Here is a 23,328-nt window from a genome sequence, read left to right on the forward strand (position 1 = left end):
GTGTTGATAAATGCTGAGTTTGAGTGGCTCTCTTATTTATTAGGGTGTTTGTTCTCGAAGCTGAAAAGCATTCCACTAGTAGTATCGCAGGGCTGAGTCTGAAGTGACCAGGTGATGTCGGTGACTTTTTTTGTAAGAGAAAACCTCCAGACTTGCGATTTCCCAAATTGCACTTCCAAGGTCTAGCTTTCCTTTGTCTGTTTTTGTTCATATTTTAATAACTATCCAGTGTATTCCTTCATGAAAGAGACTTTTAACAACCAGATTGGGTTCTCTTTTTCTTCTTTTTTTTTTTTGAAGAAAAATCTATATTTATTTGAACGTACACCCCTTCCCACAAGCATCACAAGAAAAAGTTAACTTATTTTTTCCTTCCTGTTGTTTTTGTCTTATTTTTAAGCTTAAGTCTCATTCTTTATTTTCAGGTTTGATTGAGTTAAGATATGCAAAACAAATGTTTGTGTAGCCAATTTTTTTTCTCCTCTTTCATTTTCTGTGATGATTCATGGACGTGAACTGTAATCTCCCCCTGCCTGTTCCCAGCCACTGAGGGCTGAAAACCTGTTTCAGTACCTTCCTAAAAACAGGTCTGATTGGGAATCTTACTGTATCTGTACAATGTAGGACTTGGCCCTAATCCTTAAAACCAGTCTAACGTGCAAGGCAAACCCACCTTGCATTCTGAGTTGGCCTTTTGCAGGAAATGGGCATCTCTCCAATGGGAGGGCAGTGGTCATGCATTTAACACTGCAAGATGTCTGTGCTCAACGTGCGAACAAAGAATTAAAGTTTGCAACAAGGACATTTTTTGGGACTGTTTGTGAAAGCGGCATATATTTGTGGAGTAGCATGAAAATGTGACCTTAACAGCAAAATATCCATGATTAATGTCCTCTTGAGAGAAGGTCTTTTCAATAAATCACCAAACTGTCTTAACATCGCCAGTCCACTCTCGCAAGGGCAGATTACTTTTCCATTGTTCCATGTCCAAGATATTGGTATTTTGTTTTTTTTTCTTCTTTTGTAAAGAAATGCACTATGAAAAAGATCCATATTAAGAAAGTGTTTCCAATTCCACGTCAATGTGTTTCGTCTGTGTCCCGGAGGCCGCTGTGCCATGTGATCGCGGAGGACCAGCAACATTATTTTTGTGTAGATATTGGTTTTAAAGACACTGGCAAGGGAGAATGGGTCAAATGAATAAAGCTTTTCCACCCGAGTTACTCAGCTCTGCAGAGCTTGTGGCCGTTCTTTGTAGATATGCACTCTGATCTCGTAAGCTTAACTGCAGTACTTACATAAAACACCAAGACCTGTCGTGTCTGCAGCTTCAGCCCCCAAACCCCCCTCCACAACCCCCAGGGAAAAAAAAGCTAAATCATGTACCCCATGTCCACGGATCTGAAGCCTTGCTGGATTCTTAGGCAGCTTTCATGACCATTCTGAATGTCGACTGAATTATGGTTCCAACTGTGTACAGACAGCTTTGCTTTGCATTATAGGTTTTCTCTGATGCAGCTATTTAAACTGTTTGGAAGAAGTGATGTCATGGCAATACCAGAAGCAATGTATTTATTAAAATGTTAAATACACTTCAATTATCACATCACATTATTTACTGAAATGGGGCTCTTAGCATTACTCCTGTCCTGGGCACAAAGGTTCAGTCGTTTTTCTTTGTTTATGACGCTGCACTCACCGTTCTTAAAATCGTATGATTGGCTCATCCCATTCAGCCTGCCTAGTTTAACCAATCCACTCTTTGTAAAGATCAGTGACTCTGCAGAGTCACATGCAGCATGATGCATTAACATGCAATGATTGTGTCAACCACCAACCTTTCAGAGACTACTGAGAGCATACTGCATTATGGGATACATTGCAAATGCTCACCAACACTGGCAATATGCAATGTGCTCCTCAAACACAACTGACAAAAAAAAAATACATTTGTACCAGCTGCTTTGTCTTTCTGGTATTGTGTCTCAGGGTTTAAACACATCATCTGCTGAAAGTATGAATGGCATTCAACAAACAGGACATTTGTTGAGCAAAAACAGCATTTATTGTGCAGTAGCTTATCTGCTGCAAACTGCCTGTCAAACACATCAAAACCTTGCAAAACTCTGAATACAGGCCTACTGTGCATTAATCTTACCTCTATTTCCACAGGCTAACTAACTGCCTTACACCCTGTATTATTTTCTTTTTACTGGAGAGGTAGTGCTGAGCCTCGAAGCCCATGGCAGTCACATGATCTGGTGGAGGGAACACTGCCACCTTCTGGTGGAGACGCTGACTATTCCACAAAAACAAAAATCCACTTTAGCTGGACTGGGGTAGGTTTAAACCCCAAAGAGCAGCTGGGTAACATTCTTCATGGAGCATGAGGATTATGGTGATTAAAAGGTCGCCTTTGTGTGTGTGGGAGTAATGAATACAATGTATTTGCAATGTTATTCTTATCTGTTATGTGTACGCCTGCCTCGCAGCTGACTGACAGAGAACACCCTTAGTCATTAGCCATCTCTTCTTGAGCTGCCAGAGTGTAAGGAATTTTTTAGTGTGTGTGGGACAATTACACACAATTAAACCACATAATGAAACAGATGCAGCCTACAAAGCCCTTTATGACTTGTTGAATATGAATTACTGTAGTGTATTTATTATTTATGTAGACAAATTCATACATTTTAACATTTATTTCATAAAAGGTAAATGTACAAAACAGAAACTCAACATTAATTTAGTAAAAATCACAGTCCTCCAAAAATAGGAGGAATTCAATTAACATTTGCTTACTTTTACAGGTCTTTTGTCTTGTTCATTGTACAGAACCAAAAGGTATAAAATGATTCAAAATCGACATTCCGGTTTCACTTGTTATTACTAAGCAAAAGACCTTTTTTTCAACAAAACTCCCATTTGGTTTGAGTGCGCAGTCTTTTTTTGATAATACCAACTTTGTCTACAGGACTTGCAATAAATCTATCCAATGGGAGAAAAAAACATGCATTTCTACTTGTCTTCTGACTTCTCCAGGCAGTGTCATCTCTTACAGCATGTGTATCAAATCTACACAAGCTCTTGACCTGATACAACTCAAAATATACAGCTGAAACATAAAAAAAAAAAAAAACTTACTGGGACACCATTAAGTCACTTCTGATGTAGTCACTGATGAAGCCCCAATACTATGGAAATAATAATGTCTGTATATATATATATATATATATATATATATATATACAGACACACACACATATTTTTGTGCATATATGTGTAGGCGTTGCTTTAACCGTGACTGAACTGGGATAAGAATGGAAGCTTCCTTTAAAACTGCTAATCTGCTACTGGGATTGAAGACTTTTTTTGACATTTCCAGAGAAACTCAGGCAAGTCAACCCACAAGCCTGGCTGGTTCTGCTCCCCCTAACACAGCACACGGTTAACGCCTCTCTGTCCTTTGTTACTGCGGCATGAGGTGCCGAACGTTGTATTTGGATGTGTCCTGGTACTGGGTCATTGGTTTATCAGCTATTCCACATGTGCCGACCCCTACTTTCCCATTCACGCTCTCCGGTGATGCAAATATACTCCGTTTTACCTGGAACACAAAGGAGAGAGTTAGTTAGAACAGCACTCCCAGTGGAGAGCTTCAATTTGTTCTCAAACGTTTCACTGAAAACAGAAGAGAATGTAAAATGCCACCCTGTTCATATGAATAATCAATGCCATTTTAGCAACTGGAGGAGACTTTTCTAAAAATTACAGGTTTTCAGCAGTAATCCTGAACTGAAATTATTTAGAGGTGTAATTCAGTGCAGACTCCAGACCTGTCCTTTCTTGTTCTTTGAGTAGGCCTTGTTATTAAACTGCTGCCACTTAGACTTCTGGACTTCTCTCTCCTGCTCCAGCTCCTTCATCCTCTGGGCCTTCTTAAAGGCCTTCTTCTTCTTGTACTCCCTCTGCTCAGCGATCTGTTCCTTCCTGTGGGTCACAGATTCAGCATGGCACAACATAAGACCCATCCAAAGAGGATACAGTCATATAGGTAAACACGTCAGACCTAACAGCTCCAATACCGCTTTATCAGTCATTCATATAAGGAATTGGAAGAATTCTCATTTGATTTCAACCCCTAAATGTTTTAAAACTGATCAGAAGAGTGATGCACAAAACAATCTATATACAAACATTAAACATACATAATGCTAACTCAAAGTTAGCCAGGAATCTTAAATGTCATTTTCTGTCATAGTGCAGAACCACCAGGCTGAGGAACAGCTTCCTCCCGGATGCTGTGAGGCTGACAAATTCTGGATCTCACTGAACAATTGCTGCTATGATTACTATTGTTTCATATCAGGGCATTGCTGCAACTTGCGCCCACTTGGCCACCTTGTTTATCTTTTAGATTTTTATAGTCTTATTCCTATCCTCACATTCTGCTCACTTTATACTTATATTTATATATTTATTTACTTATTTTTATTTTTAATGGTGCTTTATTGTGTGCTTTCTTCTTGATTTTATTATTGCTATTACCTGAACCGGGACCTGAGTACCTCATTTCGTTCCCTTTCATGTACAACATGTTCTGGAATGACAATGAAAACATCCTTATCCTTATGTAAATAAGGACTGAGAAAAATGCATATAATTACCCATGCATAAAAATGATGGGTCTACTAATCTCTGAGGTTGCTAGTCCTATTAAACACTTATTTTTGATCTGTTCTGGGACTAGACAGTAAAAAAAAATGCTCATAAGAGGGCTGGAGTAGCTATGTGAAACTCTGCATGGTTATCACACAAGAGAGTGTAAGTGTCAAAATAGTTTGTCACAGTAAACTGAATAAAATGAGCTGCGATAAGTTTCCGAATTTTCTCAGCGTACAGTGTAATAACGGTTTGAAAATATCGCCCAAAGTAACGGGCTCCCAAGTAGCTCAACAGTCAAGGCTTTCATTTTAAATGCAAGCTGAGCTCTGCAGCCCAGATTTGATCCTAGCTGTGTCACAGCAGGGAAAGGGGTGAGCAGGTCGGCCAGGGTTTGTATGCCACATCACAAACCAACGACCCAAACTGACCTATCAGGTGCCTGCAGTCTCCTGTATAATTCTGCATATGTAGTGGCTTCCTCCAGCTCATGTCTGTGCAAGCTCAACCTGGGGGCCGTGGTGTGAAAAGAGGTGGTGGCTGACATAGGAGAGCACGTGTTTGCCTGCACTCTCCCAGATTGTTAGCAGGGGTTAGAGTGATAGGCAGCACTCTAACAACACAAAGGACCATTCCAAATTAGTGAAAAAGGAAAAAAAAAATCACTGGGCATTCAAAATTATGTATAAGCATTGATGAATGTCTCCTTCAACACCTCAAAGATAAATGAAATTGACTAACCACGACCTTACCCCTACACAGGTGGAAAGCCGAGTAATATGTGCAACTATTTCAACTTATACTGGAAAATGAAAAATATTCCACAGACTGTAATGCTAGATAAAAATACCAAGATAGACCGCTAAGTTACAACACCTGACCATAGAAATTTTATTTTATCTTTTGACAATAACTTCTTCTCTTACAAATCTAATGTTATTTTTAGCTCATAGGTTGCTGGCAAGCTAATTAATCACAAATTGCATCTGTAACAGCTTGTTACAGATGTATTGTAAAGTGTGTAAATAAAAAAAAATAGATAAAAAAAAAAACACAAACTACAGATTCAATAAACAAAATGATCATATGTACTAGGGCTGGGCGGTAAAACGACCTTTTAAGGCATACCGATATTTTCAAACGAGATACAGGATGAGACAATACCATTTATATTGATATAGTTTGATGTTGCGTTATATAACCCATTTCTTCCGTAAAGCTGTGCCAGTGTTTGCATCTCTCCTCTCTCACACTGTTCGCGCAACCCCGCCCCCCACTCTCCCTCTGCATCTGCGCATAAACCCGCTGTTCTGTCGATTTGTCCTACCTTATCAAAATGTCCTACCGTAGCATAGATTGATAGTCATATCTATTGATCTTTGCTACCCTATCGGGAAAAACTATCGCAAGTACGTTGTGCTACCTTAGAAGGTCGCTAATTCTTTTTTTTACCTTATCAGAAAATGGTTCTAAGCTAATTACATTATTGTTTTCATTAATTCACCCAACAGCAATTTCAAAACTGCTGTCAAGTAAATTTTAATAGGCATAGCCTACTTACAATTTATCCATCACATAAACTGTGTGTATTTTGACAGTCTAGATTACATGCTGACATGTAAATTTGTAGTCTAGTTTGTCCATCAACACACTCTAACCAATACCAATGTAAAACCTGAAGTAGCATATTTTGATATTCTAAACCTTATCAGAAAAGACTACTAGGATATAACTACAGAATGTACCGACAGTCTGAATTACCTTATCAGAAAGTGCTACCAATATAAATCTACAGGTAGCGTATTTTGATAATCTGAAATATCTTAGAGAGTGCTACCAACATAAACCTATTTTTATTTAATATAGGCTATTTATTGTATATGTTTTTTCATTTACATGTTGATATATTGTGCAGCTGTATATTTTCAAACAGGGTAGGCCTGTTGTTATTTTTGTCCTGTTTACATTTTTATTGTTATTTGCACAGCTGTATGTTTTGTTACGCAGGAGAGGAAAACCTGTAATGTGCTCTATTTTAATCAGTCTGTTATTGTTGTTGAAAACAACCGAAGGAGCATTCTCAGTGTTAGGCCTACTTTTATTTAACACAGGCTATTTATATTATTTTATATAATTTTTCATTTACATGTTTTACAGCTGTATATTTTCAAACAGGGAAGGAAACCCTGTCTTTGCATTTTATTTTGATCACAGTCTGTTTTAATAAAAGTGCTTGTGACATCTCACATGTGGCTTTGACTTACAACTGAACATTTAGCCCACTTTGTAGAAAATACTGGGATATATCGTGTATCGCCATTCGGCCTAAAATACCGAGATAAGATTTTTGGTCCATATGGCCCAGCCCTAATATGTACCCATTTCCCCATGTTCCCCATGATTATGAATTGGCTTTAACTCAGACATCACCCACTGTAAAAGCGTCGTGCAGTGCATTCCAGTAAGGTGAGCTGAGCAGAGAGGAGCAGCTCTCCCTACCTGGATTTGGACTTGCCCCTTTCATCCTCGGAATGGGTGCCCTGCTCCGCAACCTTCAGGTTCTGGAGCGGGATCACGTCTGCGTTGCCGTAGCCCAAGAACGTGACAGCAGCCGTGCCGTTCTCCTCGTCTATCTCCTCGATCTCGGCCTTGTACAATCTGCCAATAAATCACGTCTGTAAGCAGGTGAGTACATGTCTTATATGCAGGACCTACACATAACACTACGCCTATATGCTGGCATCTTAATGTCTGGCTTTCAGAATGCACTGTAAAGCAAGAGGCTAACAAACAGATACAAAATGACTGTATAAACAACAGTAGCTTGCTATTTGTTGGACATGCTATATGATTTTAAAAATCTGCAACTTTTCCTTCTGTAGAACATTCTTTGCCAGTTATGATGAAGACCCCATGATAACGCATGTTCATTTGGAAAGAAAAGCTTTTTATGAGCCGTGCCTGAGTGCGAAGTTACCTTACTCTGACAGCATTATGTTTGAGTTCACAGCCCAACTACACACAGTGAGGGCAGCAAAATGCAATGTATTTTGCAGTGCTCTCATAAAAAAAAAAAGACTCCTTAGCTGCGGTAATTATGGTGGAGAAAAAAAACCATCTGACTGCAAAAAATGTGTCGGTAAATGCACACTGAATCAAAATTCATCAATTAAATGGAGCATGATTTCTTACCATTGTAAAGAGACATTTTGATACAGGTAGAGGTGAGATCAGGTACTGAACTTACTGTCCGTCCTCATTCCACACGGCCATGCAGGTATCCCCCACCTTCCAGGAGTGGCTCAGGGGGGTGGCAGACATGCTGTCGGAACTGGGAGTGGCCGCAGAGGGCTGACTCGACAGGAGGTCTTTAGTCAACTCAATGACTTCCTGCAGGGCAAGTCAGGGAGTAAGTAAAATGCCTCCAGCCCTACATCTTCGGCATGTGGTCCAGTTACATTACGTTATTGTCGTTTAGCAGATGCTCTTACCTAGAGCAACTCAGATAGATTTGTTTTTTTTAAGTGTTATCTGTTTATACAGCTGGATATTCACTCAGGCAATGGTGGGTTGAGTACCTTGCCCAGGGGTACAGCAGCAGTGCCCCAACGGAGAAGTGAACCAGCAACCTTTCGGTTAACCAGCCCTACTCCTTACCCCTATGCTACACTACTGCCGGAACGGACTGATTAAAAAACTTTGTATGTGAGATATAACAATGGCTGCAGACAGGAGCAACTGATATGCAAATGCACTCATTCTTTGTTCTCAATTTGTGTTCTTTTAAACGTAACCTTACCTGTAATCTTTGACATTTACGTATGTGTTTTTTATTCTAAGTATGCGATGAGCCATTAACAAACCTGCAAGTCTTTCTGCAGTTTGAGCAGGTCCTCATTCTCAGGATCGGTCGACAGAGCGGCTTCCACCTGCTGCAGCTGGGCCTTGTAGCTGGCCAGCTGTTTAACCAGATCATCTGACATCTGCGCAAAAAAAATAATAATAATAAGCGCAGAGATTTAAAGATGGACATGGACGTAGTCAATAAGATCATACCCCCGCTATTCCACTGCGTTATCTGATTACACTGACACTTTACAGAGCCAATTAAAGCCCATTTTGAGACGGCGAGTGATTCATTTGCTTCATTGCGTTTCTCTTCATCCTATGGATAATGCGTCCTCGTCTGTGATTGGCCCAGACAAGTCACACGGGCCGAATTAGACCTTAAGAGGGACACGCGTAGTATGCGACGGGAAAATAGGGAATTCGCCACCGACAAAAATAAACAGCTGCAAACTCTCTCCCCAATTCACAGAAATCGTTTGAATAGTGGTTATGGAATTACTGTTTTACCCCCGGTCCCGTGTATTTAAGGGCATATGACCAGCTAAACACCTTGCCCACAGACAAACAGTGCACTGACTCCACTATTCAACACCGAATACAACGCAACGGAAACGTCCACAGTTCTGCGCGTTAGCAACAGTTATGGCTAAGCCATACTACTGCGCAAAGATAGCTTCATCAAACACCTTTTTTCCGACACACAATTGCAGATGTTTTCTTAAGACTTGCCTATACTAGCTAACATTACCTATAAAACAAGTTAGTGGACAAACGGTTGCCAACCGGCTAGGAGCACGATTGTAGCTAAGATATAGTTAGATAAAACACACATTTACGTCACAAAGTATACCATTCAAAATTAAATAATGATGAATATAGCTGGTATAACGAATATAAAGGGCTAAGTCGAGAGCAAAGGTCGCGTCGCCGTCCTACAATCCAAAATTAATTTCAGATCTGGGCCTTGTTAGCTAACGTTAGCTACATTAGCTTTCCTCTTCATTGGGCCTAGTGCCTCACCAACGCCATCGTTTCGTAAAGACAGGGAGACCAGCTAGCAAACAAAATGCGATTAGGATGAATAAAAGCTCCCTTTCTTGGTTCTTTCGGTTATTTTACCTACCTTTCTAAATCAGACGTCAGAAAACCAAAGACAAATGTCTTTTGTGGTTTACTTCCTCTAAAATTGTCCTTATTTTGAACTGTCTTCACAACCTCACAGATCCTTTCAAATTCCCGTTATATGAATATCAATCTCGCGAGACTAGGATTACATCATACATGCGTTCGGTTAGTTTCACGCGAAACTTGATGCTGCCACTTGGTGGCGCAATTGTAATACGAAACCTAGGACAACTGAATCGTTTTAATAACAAAAAGCTAAAACCACGGTATCAGAAATGAATGTTTTATAAACTTTTGCTGAAGGAAGATTATGATAATTGTCAGTCACCCACACGTCGTCTTCAAAACTCGAAATTATCTTGAGAAAAAGAACTGAAAATATTCTAACTTTATGATCATCTTATGACATTTCTGACATTTTGGGGGTGCTTTTACTAATGGTATAAGGTACCAGCTATCAGGATAGTTAACTTACATGAAAAAAAACTCATTAGCATGTCTTCAATGGTATAAAATCAGACAATCAATAGGTTTTGATTTTATGAAATACCATTAACCTTATCTAATCAATCAGCCTGCAGACTATGTCATTTTCTTCCTCTTCTGACAAGTGTCAAACATGACGGTTTCAATGGAAGATTAAGACTGCAGTTTCAATTCCCTGGTCAAGCACTGCTGTTCTACCTTTCAGCAAGGTATTTCACCTGAATTTCCCCAGTAAAGATTTAGCTGCGTGGATAATATCTCAAGAATGTGTGCAATGTAAACTGACCCAGACAGGAATGTCTACCAAGTGAAAAAAATATGAGGTAAAGGGGTGAAACGAAAAAATAGATTTTGTGCTGATTAAGTATCCTTCACCCCTCCACTCCAGTCTGACAGCTGGACTGCAGTGCATTATGGGATTGTGCAGATATATAACTTATAGGTGTAGATTAAATGTTTTTTATCTCAACAGTCATTTTGTCACTGAGTCATTTTATGTAGGCTGAATCTGTGGGTGAATAGGAATTCACCTGAGGGTGTGCTTATACATGTTCTGACATGTTCTGACAAATCAATTCTGAGTAAATTGGCATGTGAGATCTCCTTCGTGCAAACCCCTGAGAGGGGTCCCCTGACTACTCACTCTGGGGTTCAGTTCTGCACACCACAGGTTACCGTGCCACTCGCTATCTAGTTGTTATATATATTGTGTGTGTAATTTACTTCCGCTGTTAATAGTGCGTTGGGGATAGGAAAGTACCAGCCCTTCTTGGGGAATTTGCCTCTGTGTGAGGCAGTGTGCCTTGAGAACATACCAAACCATAGCTTACTCACAATGAACATCCACAAAATCTCACAAAAAAGTAATACATTTCCACATTTGAATTCCCTGCTGTCTGCTGAAAACATTTACAATAGGGATTTTTTATTACGTAACGGAAACTGGTGAGCACTTGTGGGGATACAATATTGCTCAACAGGCCTCACAGTTCACAGAGGAGAGGGGTGGTAGGGGGTTGACAACAAATTTCAGACCCACAGGGAAAGTTGCGGGGGGTGTATTGAAGGTCACTATGTTATTGTCAGAAACATGTTCAGATAAAGAATAAAAATATGAACAGAACATCGGCTGTGGAACATGTCTGAACTCGAACCAGGACATGTAGTCCCCTGTTGTCAGTCCACCCTGATCTCTGTCACTAACCACAGTTTGCTGGAGTCTTGCAGACAGAGTGAAACAGAGTGATTCACCATTACCGTAACCCTGTACGACAGGATGTTGCCTCGGCCCCTCCTCGAGGATGACAAGTTTAGCCTTGATTACTGCTCCGACAGTTACCACAAGCAGCGATTGCCCGAGGACAGCAGTTTTGAATCGGCTCATTTCAGTTTCCCTTACCTGCCCCACACACCCCTTACCTCAGTGTCTGCTTTTATTAACATTTCTTATCGTGATGTTACCTGTCATGTTCCACTCCCTGCTTGTATTAATGACTCAAACATTGAAATTTGTCACTGTCTTTCGTCTGTTCAACTTGCATCAACTCAACCTGCTGGAGTTGTGCACTAGCAATAAACTTATCTGTAGTACTGGGCAGACTAATATTAGAACAACGATGAATGCTGAGTGACTAATCAAGTCTTTGATGCATTTAATCCTTTGCAATCTGTCAGAATCTGATTATTTCTTGTACAATATCTCGTGCACAGTGGCAAATTACACTACTATTTATGCTTTGGGTGCGTCTTTGTGTGCACGAGTCCATGTGTGCTTTTGTGCCGGTAAAAAAGTATTTGTAACTACTCTTCCATGGTCTGGGAGTGTTGTGAGCCCGGTCTGACACTGTTGCTCATCCAGCTTGAATGGATACACTTTTGTTCTCTTGTGCTGGAAGTCGCTCTGGACAAGTGCATCCACTAAATGCGTGTAATATGGTAAAATGTAAATGCAGAGGCTTTTCTAATACTCACTTGTACTGTAGTATATATTCATCTACATTATTGTCATTTAGCAGATACTGTTATCCAGAGCAACTTACATATAGTAGATGACAATTTTATCCATTTATTTAGCTGGATATTTACTGAGGCAATTGTGGGTTGAATACCTTGACCAAGGGTACAACAGGAGTGTTCCAGTGGAGAATCAAACCAGCAATCTTTTGATGACAAGCCCTACTCCTCACCGCTATGCTACACTGCTGTTGCTATTCAGCAATCAACATGCCTTACAAAGTTACATAAAGAAAATATATTCTGAATGAGGCCATTGTGGAAATGCATGGTTGTGTTCAGTGTATGAAGATATTTATTCCAGTCCAGTGTAAAGACGTTTTCATCTCCCACAAAGGCACATTGATTATTCCTGCCTATGATATTGCCGCCTGCCTGACCAACTGGATATGCAGGATTACTCATGCTTTGGCAGAGGCATGAAAGCTATGAAGCAGGATACTCTGGAAAGCTCTCGCAAAGGACTTAGCTGAACCATATGCCACGGAACTGTGAAGGGGCTGTCTGCATGATGACAATGGCATTTAATAACACTAATAATAACAATGATAACATTTTGGGAGCAGTTACTAAAGAGTGAGAACTCATCTGTAAGTTATAATAAGATCCACAAGGACTTTCTGATTCAACATCAGATGATGGTGCAATATAGGGTAAGCTCAGAATGCAGTATCCACAGTTATGGGCTTCTGAAATATGAGACAGTTCATTTCAGTAATTTCATTTTTTAATTTTCAGACCTGTGCCCATCTAGGACCAGACTGTGTTGTAATTTTCTCCAGTGCACAGATACGATTCATTTATTTGCTTACTTTGTAGATGATGTATGGCAACACACATACCTTACATTGGTCATGTTATCAGGGTTTTGATGCTAGAACAAAACATTTAATTAATTCTACTTTGTACACTACCCTGCTCATGGTGCAACTGCAGTCGGTTAGATTGGGATTGAAAGCTTCCAGTCACACATTCAAAGCTCTAGAGAAACTGGTTTTGTAGGGTAGGGTCCTTTTTCTTCACAGTGCTAGGGGAAGTGGATTTGTAGGGTAGGGTCCTCTTTCTTCACACTGCTAGGGGAAGTGGGCTTGTAGGGCAGGGTTCCCCTGCTCTTCTACCAGTCTGTGTGTGGTATGCAGGGTTAGACCAGGGCAATGTCTTCTTTGTGAGGGATAAAAAGTCATCCTTTATAGGCACAGTACCAGGTTTGTCCTCAAACAGGTATAATTACAAGTATGACTCTTAATATGCAAAGTCTGCCAGCGTATTTCCCTCCATTGTCACTTTGTAGTAAACTCTAAGAACTCTGCATTACTGCTTTCACTTGTAAGTTGACTCTTTATACTTTCATCAGACTTCATCGTGTGTCTGGAAGGTGTACTACACAGCGTGTAGGGATCAAATGTCTGAAATTAGATCTTTTTTTGGTTCCAGCCAATATCTGCCAGGTAGCTGTGCTTCACAAGGAGGGTATTGCAGATTATAAAAGGCAGAATCATACTGCATTTGTCTGGTGCCATGACTGGCTCTGTATCATTTGTGCTGGAGAGGGCTCCACATCACTTTCCTGCCCTGGCGGGCCATTTCATCAAATACCATTTCTGCCTAGCCATCATCATTCTAAGTAGGGCTCATGGAGACCTATTTCCAGACAGCTGCACCTCTCTGCCAATCTGAAGAGTGAGAAAAATACAATATATATTTTCAATATTATGTGGTACAAATCATAACAGTGGTGAAACTGAGTGCTGCCATCAGCTATGCGTTGCTAGAGAGCGTTTATTACCGCACACGCCTAGACAGCAGCCTTAAAGGTATTCACCAGCTGTGTGTGTGTCACTGCAGAAATCTGACATTACTGCCTGCCCCACCCACAGGCATAAAGTGAAAGGGAATATCCATCATAATTACTCCGTGAAGTGAGTTCACAGTCACATTATCATTCATTTCTCAGCAAATGTCCTGATCCAGGGTGACTTAGACAGCTTGCATTCCTGTGTGTCAACCATTTATACAGCTGGATATTTGAAACAGTTAATTTTCACTCGGGAGTGAAAGCATAGCACAGACCCACGCAGGATTCAGCTGAGTCCAGCTCCCTAGCCACTACACCACGCTGTTACCCTTAGACTGGTGACAATATGGAAAGGCAGGGAAAAGACATTGGCAGCAGTGTGGTATAGTGATAAGGAACAGGGCTTATAACTGAGAGGCTGCTGGTTTGATTGCTGGGACACTGTTGTACCCTTGGGCAAGGTACTTAACCCACGGTTGCCTCAGTAACTATCCAGCTGTATAAATGGTCAAAACTGTAACCTGTGGGAGTGGCTCTAGCTAAGCACATGTGCTAAACTTACAATAATATAATGTAATGTAAAACCATTTGCTGTTAGGGACATGCAGGAGCATTTATGATGAATCGATTACAGAATTTAAACAGCTGCTTATAATCATGCAAGAAAGTGGTTCATTTGGTTAATTGCTCTGTGATGAGAGATTTTATCTACGTTATATTTCAATGGTGTTGGAAAGCAGACAATTTGCTGAGTTCTGACGAGCTTGTATTGATACGCACCATGGCACCGCCGTGGTTTTGCAATGTTAGTCAAACCCGGGAGGTGAGAGGGATGCGATTTCTCGAACCAAGATGGGTCGTTGCAATGTGCGTCATCTGACAGGCCTTTGAAGATTCACGCGCTTCGTGTGCTGACAGAGGCCGCGGGATGACACACTTGGTTACGCTGGACACATACCAGAGGAGGGAGAATGGTGTGTGTGTGTGTGTGTCTGCGCTTGTGATTCACTGAGTGCCATTGCTGGGTGCTGAGCAGGCTCCTCCTCAAGCCATGTTTTGTCCAGGGACTTGTGCACGTAAGGGGTTTCAAAACAGGTCTCCTGGGGACTCTGACGATATTAGCGGCTCTTGTTTACTTGCCTTAAAGAACAGGGGGAGATGCAGGTGATACAGCACGGCCCTCTGCCCACTCCCAGACTTAATCCCCTGCTGGAGAGATGCTAGTCAGGGCTGAGTCAGTCGCGGAGAGAGGCTCCAACTTGCAAGACCCGAGGTGTTGAAACCAGAAGGCATGCTACCACAGTCACGGGTGGGGTGCGCATTCCGCCGTGTGCATGCCCGTCAAAGTATGCAGAGGGCAGAGCGGCCAATGACACACAGCTGCGTCACAAACAAGTCACTCCACTCCGCACCACCACTCCCTGGTGACAGGAAGTGAGCTCAGAGAGAAGGATACAGTTCTCCTTCTTCTTCTTTTTCCTACAGTATAATTGCTTGGCACCATGTAAACAACATATATTTCCCGTTAACATCAGGAAATGGTGTGTTTATAGATTATTATGAGGCTCTGTGTTCATTTTAGTTAGATGTAAGCATGTTGCTCTGAAGGATAACAGCTAGGCAGTATGTCTTCAATGTATTTAAATTGTGCTTTTTAGCACTGTAGTGCTAAAAGAGTTTTTTTTTAGCACTGTATTTCAGCTTGATGCTTATTTACTCTATTTCTGGCTGCTCTGTACTTATTTTATAGCTGTTCATGTTGTTCCTGTGATATGAATTTAATCCATCATGAATTATTAATACAGAAAGGAATGTCTGCCAAATGAAGAAAATATATTTATTAAATAATTATTTTTAGTGGTAGCAGTAGTAGTAATGTTAATAATACCAATATATTGATGTTATTGTAATAATTATGACTGGCAGTAGTAGCACTGGCAGTAATAATGATGATTTTAACATTAATGCAATTTTTGTTACTTATAGCAGTAGTAGTAGTAGCACAGCCTCTTGCTGATTTATTTTAGTGATTATCATGAATATTCCAGTCTGCCCTCATTAGCAGAGTCATTCGGGCCTGGGTACAAACATATCCATATAGAGTCACACACGGTGCAGGGTTTGGGCCAGAAGAGGCTCTTTCTGGGAAGGCTTGCTACGTCACCGGGCGCACGCGAAGAGCTTGGCAGGGACCAGCGAGAGGAGCAGACGCAGAGCAAATGTGAACAGCTTGATGTGGATTATTCACTGTTGCTGCTTGCCGGCAGGATGTCATCGTATAAACATGGCGCTGTGGGCCGGGCCCGAGGGTCCGGTTTCCTGCCCCCGATACGCAGAAAGGTGGCCGCTGGCCAGGTTCTTGCCCTCGCTCTGCTCTGCAGCACATGCGACGTAGTGGGAATCCTGAGGCTTCGTAAGCGTGACACGCTTTGGGGCACGGAAAAGGCCACATCTTGCCTGCAGATCGGGTAGAGATAATTAGTGTCTCTTATGATCCAGATTGTTTAGGAAAAAAAGAGTAATTATGATCATTTTGGAAGATAATAACATGTGTAATAATAATAAATGCAAAAATATTGCACAATCATTTTCATAACCCTAACACATTAAAACCAAAATGCATTGCCTTGAAACTTTATGTTTTGTCCAGCACGTTATTCCTAAGCTTCTTACTACACACTTTATGAAGTGGGGGTTTCTTTGCCTCTCAGTATCAGTGCAGCTCATTGCTTCAGGATCAACACAACAAACTCGACGGATCCACAAGTTTGGACTTGTTGTCACAGCCCATATTGACACCAGGGCCTGCCCTTCTCATGGGGAAAGTAAAAATGTGTTTCACAACAAGTGTGTGTATGTCTGTGTGTGTGTGTGTATGTGTGTTTCCTGTTCCACTGCTAATTTCCCACACACTTGCGTGCTTCCTCTGTGCTCACCCCACCCCCGGCACACCCACACGTGCGAGTGGTTTTACAAATGATGGTATCAGCGAAATAGTTTCACTCTCGACGCACAGCCTCAGAAAAGAGCTGCCTACCTTCAGGGGAGGGGCGGGGCTTTGAAGGAAAATCGCATGTCAAACAAAAATTCTTTATGAATCATCCCAGAATGCTTATGAACCATAACAAGTTTTTATTTTGTTTATTTCTTTAGGTTGACTGGAGGCCATGTCAGGTAATCCTTTCACTACTCTAAGAGAACACACATCCATTCTGTATGTGATTAGGAAATATAATTAAATCTCAGTGGAGAGGGTCATTTTTGGTCATTTTCCTCTGATATTTCAAAAAGCTTTTTAGAGCAAATATCTAAACATAGATAAACCTCTACACTGCAAAGATGAGCAGTACACGTGCATAGATGTGTTTGTGTGTATAATATAATACATAGTGTTTTTTTCAGTAAAAGGGAATTGATTTCAGCTTTTTAATGAAATTCTCCAGTAACAAAACAATACAAAAAATCTCCCCCATTTGGTCACAATGTTGTCCTGTTTGAGAGGCCTGTGAGTCTGTGGCAGAGAGCTGCTTCTGTTTCCTGTTCTCCAGGAAGTACACAGCCCATGGAGACCTGTATCACTCAACAAGTCCACCACAGGAAAGGTGACCAGTCAACAAGGAAACTGTACACCCGGGCAACCAGGCACTGACCCCCCCCCCCCCCCCCCACCCCCCAACCCAAACACAGAGGCGATTGTGTTTGAACACTTACTTATTGTCTCAGAAGAGGAGAGGACTTTTTTTATTGTCGTGCTGTAACCGTGTAAGGAGGCATGGTCGAGTGGGCAGCAGGACCTGACAACTAAATGGACAGAAGGCAGAAGTTAAGACTTTAATCAGGATGCAGCAAGCAAAAGGAAGCCAGTTGGACAAATTAAGTGAAAGTGACATTGTAGAAGGACCATGCATAACAATAATAAATAAAAAATACATTAAAAAACCACATAAGCAGGACATCATGTCAATGCTTTGCACTACTGAAATTTCACTCCACGCTTTTTTCCAACTATTACAGACGTTAGAAACTGAAACAACATATTCTGCCCCATCACTAACTGCAAATATATTATTATTGCACGATGCAGTTGTACAAACAAGAGTACACTATCTGGCTGGGAAATGTGGGAAATGTCCTTACAACCCACTAAACTATGCTGTGTTTCACTGTTTACTCCATTTTTTTCAGAATTGTTAGTCAAAGAAGAAATTCAAGCTGGCATTCAGTCCATTCATTTTACATCCACGCTCGGTGTGTAACTTTAACATTATGATATAAAACAGATGAATCTAATAGATGCATAAAACAGATATAGTGTGGGAAAAAACAAAGATAACATCACTCCATCTCATGAAAGAGTTACTACATCCCAAATAGGAACCCACTTAAAATAAATGAATTAATCAATAGCCACTGGTAGGAGTGAGATTTCACTGGACACACGTGATTTCCAATAAGAGAAGTACGCTGCAGATGTGTCCACAGACAAAAAGCCCACAGGAAAGCAAGTTCATTGCACAGCTAACCAATCAGATGGTGACTCATCGGCCAGCTGTATCAGGCAGGGGACTGCTGCAGTGGTCTCCCAGCTTTGCAGATTATCAGAAGCCACACTCTTTCACACTCTTGAGTATAAAAAAGGAAATCATTTGCTTGGTTGTACAGTAGACATACATTTTTAGAAAATCGCATCTGCTCATTGTAAGACTGTGATGCCACAACAATCTCCATTTTCCTCATATTGTTTGATGCTTGGTGTGGGTCAGGGTGCCAGATTGGCATATCTCCTTCCTTCCCCTTCTCCCTAAGTGTGATGTAGGGTTGTTTGTTGAACCCGGGGCATCAAATGCAACAGTCAGCTGCCACTTTAGCAATTTCTCCTAAAACGGGAAAGTCTGGTGAGGTCAGCATCATTAACTTCCTCGACTGTGGCAGCCGCTAATGCGTTGCGCGCAATGACGGAGCTCTCGAAAACGCAATGAGTCATTGTTGTGTCACATCTTGAAAATGAGCCCCTAATCAGGATGGGGGTGGTGACAATGCAAACCATCAGCACTTAAAGCAGATTGATTTGGAGAAATGGATCTTTGTATCACTGGCTATTCTCTGCCTCGTATTGTACAAAATGTACTGATGAATGGTGCATTTGCAACAGAAAAATGGGCACGCATCAGTTGGGTATTAATTACATGCTGCAAGTTGGCTGTTTCTTGGGGTTTTTCCTGCATGACATGATGGGGACGCTGTGATACCTGTGGGGTGGTCTTCCCGATGAGATGTCAAATGGTGAATTCCACTAGTTGGCATATTCAGCCATCTGACAGTGTTTTCTGGCTATACAGTCCTTCGGATGCCAGCATATCTGCTTTTGACCCCAGATTATGACTGAAAAAAAGTTCTCATTTGAGTAAAGGTTAAATGAAGAACTAGGTGTTCCTTTTTACCCTGAAATAACTCAGACTGCTCTGTGGCTTGGGGATGTGGTTTTGTCTTCTACAGGTTACACGCATGCTCGTGCCCACCATGATTTCCATTTTTGGGTGTGAAGGAAGTAGCATCATGGCTCGTTCAAACGGTTTAACCACATCCCCAACGGTTTTGTTTCATCAGTGTTCAAGGTGTCATATTTAGATCCCGGTATAATCACTGTAAAATACCATGCATGGAAATGTATGCGACTCCTTCCTACAAAACAGGTGTATTTCATATTGCTTTTCATCAACGAGTTTAAAATGTGGGCCATAAAAAGTTACATTACATCTGTTGCTTAAAAGATGCTCTTACAAAGAGCATTCTACATAGCTTATATGTCATCCAGTTTATACAGCTGGATATTCACTGCAGGAATTTGGTTAAGTACCTTGTTCAAGGGAATAACAGCAGTGGCCCGCCATACTTTTGGGTTACCAGCCTTACTCCTCACCGCTTTGCCACTCCGTTGCCTAAAAGCGTTTGACCTGGGAATTATACCTTGTCTAGACTGGGAAAGATCCAAACACACTTGTGTGTTACAGGTCCTACTGACTTTGCAAAATCCAGAAGGTTTGCATTTTTTCATCCGCGTCTGAGCTAAATGTGAGCTGGAGGGAATTACCTAGCAATGTTATTCTCAGCTCTCCCTCAGCCCCTCTGGGCATTCACACCGTCTCCTCCATTCAACAGCGGTCATCCTTGTGCGTAGAGGTTTTCCCATGGATAGTGCACATATGGCCCGCCGTGCCCTACTTCTACCTGCTCCATCAAACAATTTTCTCTTTACACCACCTCCCCTTGAAAATCCATTTCTTTTCCCTCTTCACAGCACTTGACCCACCTGGGCTTAATGGACAGATTCTTCAGACGGGCTATAACACCATAACACCACGGCACGCTGCTGAAACACTGTGTTCCAGTCCTTTGACGCTTGCAGAGGTGCGGTCCAGTTTATGCCCTTAATGCAGAATATTGATTACTTCATGAGAGGTGACGTGATTAGTGCAACGTGTGAGCTCGCTACCACCTATTAACAATAGCTGCATAAACAGACCGTCACTGTGTTGCTCATCACGCCATTCATTAGCAGTGAGGTATATCAGACTTCTGAGGCCTTTTTAAAAAAAAAGGTGGGTAGAAATCATTTCTGGAGCCTTAGCCTTAGCCTTAATCTGCTATGTTGCAGCTAAGTCATGACATTACTGTTGCTGATTTATATTGCTGACCGGTGGCAATGAATTCCGCTTGTATTAGTATGTTTGCTATTTCATACCATCAATGCTTGTGTGGTTACGTCAGTGTTAGTCATGCTGTGTGAAATTAGCCAATCCACCACCCCCACCCCCCAAAACCCCTTCCTTCAATACAGATCCAGCTCATTAAATGGCGTGCAAATGATTCTCCAGATTTCTCCAGCCTCTTCTTAATGATTGGCTACACACAGTGACACCATGCTTTTCAGGTTTTTTTTTTTTCAAAGTGGTTTTTTAAAGATAATGACTCAGGTTTGATATTTGCATTGAGATGGTTGATTCATCCAATCTGATGATCTCCATTGTTTTCAGAGGGTGGAGAATTTATACACTGACTAGCTCTCTTGTTCCCTTTTCTTCCCTTAAATGTGAATGAATAACTGGAGTATATATATATATATATATATATATATATATATATATATATATATATACACATATATATAGTGTGTATATATGTTTTGTTATTGGAGTAAAATGCTAAATTGTTATTCTAGCAGTGACAATGCATTGAAATAACTGAGGCCAAGGAACAAGCAACAGCTGATTTCAATCTTTTTTTCATGCAGATAATATACAGACAATATGTGCTTGAATGCATTTGTCATGCATTTTTCCCCAGTGACCCTGTGTATAAGGGAATTTAACAAATGAACACAATTCACACTCAGAGAGAGCGACCATGACATAAAATGTTACACTAGTCTACTCCCAGCCTTTGAGTTTAACGCTCTGTTAGTCATGAGGATAGCTGTCTTCTGGCCAGGAGGATACCAGAACATGAGGTTCATGTCACCTTCCCTTCCAGGATTCCTTTTGCTTTTTGGGGGACCTGGATGAAAGCATGCGTCACCCTTTGCAATCCCCACAGAATTTCTTCACTGTGTCACAGTCCATTGATCGCTGATTGAGGAGGCTGACCACATGACCCCCGAGAGCTGGAGTCACGTCGCGAAGGAGAGCAGGGAGACGGTATAAATTTAGCCACTTGCTCAGAAGCGGAGAGCAGCAGAGAGGGCTGGTTGGAGCTGCAAGGATGTGTCACCTTCCTTTTGCCACGGCCCTCCTCCGCTCCCCCCGAGGCCCTCGCCGCTAATACCCATAGGGGAAGGAGTCACACACCTCCTCCCCCAAAACAGAACAGAGATCAAGAGCTCAGACGTGTGAGTCATACACATAAGCCTTCACTATCTGCAGATAGAGTTCATTAAAAGATGGTATGGAATAAGATGTCAGCCAGGAGTGGGGCAACCTTCAGAAGCACACGTCTGCGAACCCCCCCCCCCCCCCCCCCCGAGCCAATTTAAAACACCCACATCCTCAGCTAAAATGGAAATTTCAAGGCGTAAAAAGCATACGCATGATGATTATCCACTTATCAGCTGGCTATACTGCTGGTGAGGTCATGTTCGACCATGATAATATTTGACTCCTAAGCAATGCGCCCGGCTAAATAGCTGTGGGGGCGTGACCACAGACATCACAAATGCAATCTGGTCATCCCTTCCACGGTGATGACACTGGCCTGCCAGTGATATGGAACACTCGGTTATTAGATCAGTACTACCAGACCAGGGTATGAGGAGATTTACATTTACACTGTGAATGTTGAAACAAACATATGGTGAAATCTTTCTTAAAGCCAGCCAGAGGTCTAACAAAGACAAGGGAGTAATTAGTATCACATTGAATAACTGGAAGCTGAATGATCTCTAATCATAGGATGCTGGAATGCAATGTTGCTCCATGGCTGTTCTAATTCAGTCCACACACATTCAGTGCTGGTGAAGTTTTAGGGTTAATCTTCTCAAGGCACAGGTGTGACACATGTTATTAGAATGACAGTTCCTCCCACGTGAGTTTAATACTCTTAAAAATGTTTTTGTTGAAACATTTTATTTCACAATAATTGCATTTCCCATCAGCATATGACACTCAAAACACATTCATTAAAATAATATTCACTTTTGCCAAATCAGAACGATGAATATCAATGAGGCAGTTATTTTTTTTTTTTAAAGGAACACTTTTCACCGGCAGGCAACACCACCTTATTACACAATGTAACAGTAGTTTCATGTACAGTGGCATGGTTGAGTGGACAGATACAAGGGCTTTTCTGGCTTCAAAAAAAGGGTTCCATAACGTACTGAATAAGTCAGTTCTGGTGACTTTTCAACTTTAAAAACATTGACTGAAATGCAAATATTGCAGTGGTGTGGGCCATCTCTCCCTGCTCTGAGAAATGGTTACCAACTCAATTCCCTCTACCTATTTAAATACGGACAATGGTGCAGTTATCTTTATAGTCCCACTACCATTCAGGTCAGACCGAAAAAAAACATGAGGGGCCTAAATGACAGTATAATGTCACTTCTTCTTACTTACTGCTTAGCTACTTGTGTTACTGCCATAACGTTTCGATGTTATGTGATTTATTGGTATTTCCCATAGTTTCTAGGTTGTCATAGTTTCAGATTAGCACAAGTTAACTTGTGTTGATGCTTGAAAGGTGTTGCACATGCACTTGCTGGCCTTGCAGTGTTGTTACCAAGGTCTGGAATTGTTGCTCACATAACTTGGATGGATAAACTACTGTTCTCTTTTGATAGGAGTTGACCTGGAGCAGAATGTCTGCTAAATAAATACATTATATGTATAATGTAGTAATATTTG

The 23,328-nt window shown here is 41.3% G+C and overlaps 1 protein-coding gene across 1 annotated transcript; it reads right to left on the minus strand.

Moving 5' to 3' along the window:
• Positions 1-3,276: 3,276 nt before the first annotated feature.
• Positions 3,277-9,744, minus strand: LOC118780799 (survival of motor neuron-related-splicing factor 30-like). Its single transcript, XM_036533497.1, has 6 exons — positions 9,635-9,744; positions 8,526-8,645; positions 7,910-8,052; positions 7,162-7,320; positions 3,837-3,990; positions 3,277-3,607 (listed from the first exon to the last, which is right to left on the minus strand). The coding sequence occupies exons 2-6, from the start codon at positions 8,643-8,645 to the stop codon at positions 3,470-3,472; spliced, it is 714 nt and encodes a 237-aa protein (XP_036389390.1). The 5' UTR covers positions 9,635-9,744; the 3' UTR covers positions 3,277-3,469.
• Positions 9,745-23,328: the final 13,584 nt, after the last annotated feature.

This window comes from Megalops cyprinoides, chromosome 1 (assembly GCF_013368585.1).
Source record: "Megalops cyprinoides isolate fMegCyp1 chromosome 1, fMegCyp1.pri, whole genome shotgun sequence".
In the NCBI taxonomy this organism is placed as follows: Eukaryota; Metazoa; Chordata; class Actinopteri; order Elopiformes; family Megalopidae; genus Megalops; species Megalops cyprinoides.